Here is a 6199-nt window from a genome sequence, read left to right on the forward strand (position 1 = left end):
TGTTATTTTGTCTTTTCCATCCCAACGCCTGATCAACCTAATGCAAAACTCGGAACTTTCTATGTCGAATAAAGTCATGGAGATATATCTTGTTATTCCCTTTTTGGCATTATTACCAAACAAGAACAAAAAATGCATAAGAAACATAATGCAAAACAGGGAATTTCCTTGTGAGAACGCGATGATCAAATTCAAGGTATGCCGTTCGTGCCAATACCATTACCATTTTATTGAATTATTACAAGCAATGGGCCACTCTAAGTTTGTTTTCTTGTGATTACTTTCAACATTCTAATGAGTATATTCATCTCGTGAACTTCCACCAACTGCACTCACATGACACCACTGGGTCAACGTGACACTACAGTGGCTAAAGAAATGCAAATAATTGTTCCAACAACATCCACCACCACTATAAATTAACCTTGGGTCAACATGGTACACCACACCAAACAAAACTCAGCGACTAGGAGAGAAGAGAGCATGATGGCAAAAGGTAGTGGAAAAACTTTGGTGCAGTGGCTTTTAGCAGGATTGTTCATATCCTTACTGGGAGGTGCACAAGCTGTTGTGCTGTGTAACATAGACTCAGATAAGCTAACCTTGTGTCGTGCTGCAGTCACTGGTCGAAACCCTCCACCACCAGATGAAAAATGTTGTGGAGTTATTCGCCAAGCCAATTTACCTTGCCTTTGCAGTTACAAGTCTATCCTACCCGCACTTGGAATAAACTCCAAAAATGCTTTGGCCTTGCCGGGTAAATGTGGTTTGCAGAAACCTCCTAATTGCTGAGAGGTAAAACATCTTCAGCCACAATATGCCTTTGAATAAGTAAAAATTTCTTCTGTAATTTCTTTTGGTTATACTTGATAATTTTTCATTTTGAAGGTCATTATCACTACGAGCACCTTAGTCTTCAATTCCTTTCACTCAGGTGTTTCATTACAACTGAAGATAAATTTGAAGACAGCATTTGATACCCCTTAAATAACGGTGCAGTCTATTTTAATCAGTGTGTGTTATGTCCAAAAGTCTGTAAGCAGATGTATGGAGTATAAGTGTTTGATGTAACAAAGGTGTTTGATAGACTTTTAATCTTGTAATGTTTTTTAATGAAATATCTGGTTCTGAGGTTCTCCACTCTGAAAAATCAATAAATGACAGAGCCAGTGTGTATGTACATGAGACTCAATGCAAAATCTTGAAAGAAACCCTTCAACCAGACACATTAGTATTAACTGGTGAATAGATTATAGTGGAGAAATCTCAGGTTCGGCGTTTGCAAAATTTCTCATTTAGTAACCTTCTCCTTCACAACATTAATCGTTAGTGTTTGTTATTTTTATGTTACTATTTAGTTACTTTGCATAAATTTTATAATTTAACAGCCTTCTCCTTCACAATATTAATTTAGTTGTGTTATATTATTAATAATGAAGGTAAAAATTTCAGATGAAATTATATTTGATGAAAGAGAAATCTACTAAAGATAAAGGTAAAAATAAAATATCTAAAACTAAAAAGACGTGTTTTTGAAGAGTTTGACATCTACGAGGATAAAAATATAGATAAATAACTACCTATTAAAGGTTAAAAGTTGTTTTTAAAAGAAAAAAAAAACAATTAAATGGATAAATACACTAGGATAAGCTCAATTTAGATGTAGAGATAGATCCCTTACAGTTCCACTCAAGAAAGACAAACTATAAGAGTTATGGAAAAAAATAAAGATAAAGATAAAGCAAGCAATCATTAAAGAAGTCAGATTTCAGACCTAAAATCAATATATGAAGACTATTATTAAAAGTGTATGCTTAAATATTTATAGAATATAGTTTTCAGAATCTTTTATTTTAAAAATTTAAGAAATTGTTTAGATAATGGTAGATCTGCCTTGGATTGGTACTTACAGATCCTCTTTCGATCATGTACTAAATTCATGAAACTAAAACAATCACACAAAAAGAATGAACCATTTAAAAAGTAAATCAAACTACAATTGAATATAAATTTTAGTGTGCTTTAATACATTCCATCTCATATCATGAAGGTCATCTCAATCATCTGGTTGCACTATCAATTATATAATGGACACTACTACTAGATAGATAATCATGAAGAAACTAACATATATGACATAATTTAAGATTTAATATATTAGTAATTGATTATTAGAAAGAAAAACACACAACAAAACGAAAGCTACATAATTGTTTTTTAAATGCAAAGTAGTTATTTACTTTTGGACTTCGTAAGAAACGTTTCAGTGCTGTTTAAATTGTTCTTCCTGAAAGAGACACACTGGACTGTTTTTTACAGGTAGTGTTGGGAATTACATGGGAAGTTCCATCTCTTCTGTTGGGGTTGCTCTTCTCTAAAAGCTCAGATGTAAAAGTTATTTTGGACATTGAGTAGGTTGTCACAAAAATATTGGTCTTTCCTTTGCTTTGGAACTGATTCTACTTCAGTGGTTGTGCGTTAAAAAATGTTCTATTGTGCCTCGTCCATAAGCAAGAGAAGAAATTATTATTTTGTCATGTGTAGTATTTTTTTCTTACACATAACAAATGTGTTGATACTTTAGCAAACTTAGGAATAAATTCTAGGATTAACTTTTTCTTAGTTTATACTGCCACTTGCATTAGGGAATATTTTTATTATTATTTTAAGTTAGTATGGATTCTTGAAATATAAATTTGCTTAATTAGGTGGATAAGTTTTAGTTCAATTTCTTCATGTTCTATTGTTCTTTGTTTGTTATCTTTTAGATTTATGTTGTGGTATAAAGTTGGCTCAGAAACAAATAATAAAATATAGATAAATAATAATTTTGATTCAAAATTAAACTATTGTAAGTTAGAGAATTCAATATCTTAACGTATGATTTATGTTTTTGAGTTAAGTATGTTTTTTAGATTTTATATTTTTATGAGTTAAGTATGTGTTTAGTCTTTATATATTTATTAGGATTGGAATTTATTTTTATGAAAAAGTTCATTTAAAAAGTATCTTATACTTTTAAAATGTGGGGAATGCATCTTCAAGTTAACCACTACAAATGATTAAAACATTTAATACATGTATGGTAAGGTATTATCTTGTGTGTATACTTTATCTTTGTTATTTGTGCAGAATCAGAATATACAGTGGATTAATCAAAACATCTGCACATGCTAGATAAAGACATTGAAAGAAGCAAAGAACACTCTAGAATAAATTTCTTAAAGACTTATACTCTGACAAATGTCGTACAAGCTTTTCTTAAATGAAGACTCTAATGAAGCATTGTACATCTATTGAAAAGACTAAATTCTGACCTCTCAACTAAAAGTTGTCTTCTTTCTTGAAATGTATCTTAACATCCAATGGTCATATTTCAAAAGGGCCTAGATAAAGAAGACCAACTGAAGAGAAGGAGTTGTTGCTAATGAAGAAGATGTAGAGAAGCGGTTGACAATATGGAAGAGAGAAAAGGTGAAACAGAGAGAGAAAATGAAGAAATATATTCAAGAATGATTTACTATATTTCACCTCAGCACATATACAGATTGATGCTCTTCAAATAAAAAACATGAAGAGATGAAGAACAAAATAAACGATAAAGTATTATGTCCAACATGGGATGAAGAAAAAAAAAAAGAAATGAAATATGGTTGAATCAATTAAGTTTGAAATGAAATGAAAAATGAAGTTGAGAGCATAGTAAAAAGAAGAGAAGAAAAGAAAGAGAGTATGACTGATACACATTGCTTACCAAGCTCGTACACATTGTTGAAGCTCTTCCACTTAGAAAGAATAAAGAAGAGAAGGAGGATCCAAATAAAAATCAATTGAATAGGGTCTTAAGACAAATAAAGCTTTAGTAATGAGTTTGGCTAACCAAGGATGACATTTTCACAAACCAGCATCTGCTAGCTCATGTATTGGGAATCCTCCTAGTTCAAACTAGTTTGTACCAATAAATAGTAAAAGATTGCTTTGGTGGTAGGTGAAGTTGTAACGAAGTTCCCTTTTTCAATTAGTTCCAAGACACCGAGGCTCAAGCCCTCAATCATATTTTTGGGGGATCTTTGTCGTTGATCTTAGCAATGAAGAAAGATGATCTTCCTTTAGTTGGGGACACACCTTGTTAGTAAGATGTGAAATTGCCCACTTCGCTTTCCCTAGTTCAAATAGATTCCCAAGCTAGGTTCTAGCCATGGCATTGTTCCTTTCTCTTCATTTTGACCTTAAGAGAATAACTTCTTTCTTTTTCTTCTGCCTCGAAAGAATACAACCTACTATCCCCAAGATCGTCTAAACATAGTTTGGATCCTTCCCTATTGTTCAAATGATCAACAATGTCGTTGCTCAAAGCCTACATCATACACAATTCTTTAATCAAAGGGAACAACTTCAATGAAGAAGAGAAAAAAGATAAAAAGGGCAACTATTCATCTTATTGCTCTTCACGCTTACATCGCCTAATGCTTCTCCAACAAAGAAACAACCTCACTTAAAAGAAAAGAAAAGGAGCAAGCACAAACATGAAGATTGAAAAATCAATGTTCTTAATCATCAAGCTTACATCATCTGATGCTCTTTAGTAAATAAAGCAACCTCCAAGTTACAATACTATGCCTCAATATTTTCATCCTCTCTTAGAGAGTTACTCAAGTTTATAAATATACAAGTGTCAGATTGTAAATTGTAAACATGTACCTTGTAGTATATCCTGTAGTTGATTTGTTAGACGTGACTAAAGTTTAAGTGAACCAGTATAAATAATGTGCCTTAATGCTTTATTCTTTTAAATTATTGTTGATTCCTTTATGTCATCGTCTAAAAGAATTTATATTTGTTGATCTTACATATACAATGTCTAAACATAGTTCACGTCTACGTCCTATTATTACTAACCATTAGACGCTGCCTTACAAATATATTTTAAAAACACTATTCACCTCTTTAGTGTTTTCATGTGTACTTCAAAAGTGTATTCTTCACATTTGAGGAAAGATGTACTTGAAGAAGGAGGGAATGATATAATCTTCAGGGGTGTTTTAAGTTTTCTTTGTATTCTTTATCTTTTAATTAAATATGGGAAACAATGGTTCATATAATAGGAATTAAATACAATATTAGGATAGAGTGCTTGTTAAAAATTAATGTGGAATTAAGACGGTATTGTCTAATTCATTGTATAAAACTATAAAAGGATGCACTTTATAATATAATCAACTATATGAATTCTATCAGAAAATTCACTTTTTTCTTTGTTTGAATTTATGAAATTTTAATTTTTTATGACAAGTAAAATTGATATATTATAACAAATGGATTAACGTCATAGTTATGCTAGTCATAATTGGTCTGCACATTTTATAAAATAGAGAAAAAGTATGTCATAATAGGTGATGAGTGCATATTTATGTCTACATTTATGCTTTAAAATTAAATTTTTAATAGAATATTTGTGCTTAAATGATTGATTTGTAGAGGATTTGTAATTATTGGATTTAGAGTATTTGGAAATAAAAAGGGCTTAAAAATGATTTTAATTGCATAAATTATTCTTGGATATTCTAATATTTATTTGTGCAGCTGAAGTTAGAGTTTTATTGGTCCAAATTGCAAATTAAAGCCCAAAATCAGGTTTTGTTTGGAAAATAATGTACAGCTGGGCCAAACAGGCAGTTTTTACCCTTGCACCCCCAGATTTCCCTACATGCACCCCCAGTTTTAAACCAGGCCAACAACCAAGCCTAAACACTAAACCTTTTCTCCTACACCTCCTAAATTTTCCTACCCATACCCATCCTATCACTAACTAAGTCAGATTGCTTAAGATGGTGCCACATGGCAGTCCACAAATAATAGATCCAACCATCCAGATGATGCCACATCATTAATCCCTGTACTCACCAAATAAACCACTCAGAACATGCCACCTAGCCCCCTCTTGCCACGTCATCACCATCTTCCACAGAAGAAACCCTAATTCCTCTTCCTAACCCTAGCCGCCGCCTCCTCCATGGCAGACATCCAACGACCTTCAGCGACCACGTAGACGCCGGCCACCACATCGCGCAACCAGCCACGGTCTCGCCGGCAGCCACCATGGAATCGCACCACCACGGTTTCGCTTCGATCACCATCGTGCGACCATTCATTCATCCATTCATCCACCACTGCTTTCACTTTCATTATGTGTTTCTAA

The 6199-nt window shown here is 32.6% G+C and overlaps 1 protein-coding gene across 1 annotated transcript; it reads left to right on the forward strand.

Moving 5' to 3' along the window:
- Positions 1 to 486: 486 nt before the first annotated feature.
- LOC106778363 (putative lipid-transfer protein DIR1) lies at positions 487 to 792 on the forward strand. Its single transcript, XM_014666323.1, has one exon. It carries the CDS (start codon positions 487 to 489, stop codon positions 790 to 792), a length of 306 nt encoding a protein of 101 aa, XP_014521809.1.
- The last annotated feature ends 5407 nt before the right edge of the window (positions 793 to 6199 follow it).

This window comes from Vigna radiata, unplaced genomic scaffold, assembly GCF_000741045.1.
Source record: "Vigna radiata var. radiata cultivar VC1973A unplaced genomic scaffold, Vradiata_ver6 scaffold_406, whole genome shotgun sequence".
NCBI lineage: Eukaryota > Viridiplantae > Streptophyta > Magnoliopsida > Fabales > Fabaceae > Vigna > Vigna radiata.

What these genes read in the sequence shown, in the direction of transcription:
- LOC106778363 (XM_014666323.1), top strand. Translation starts at nt 487, where the DNA reads ATGGCAAAAGGTAGTGGAAAAACTTTGGTGCAGTGGCTTTTAGCAGGA.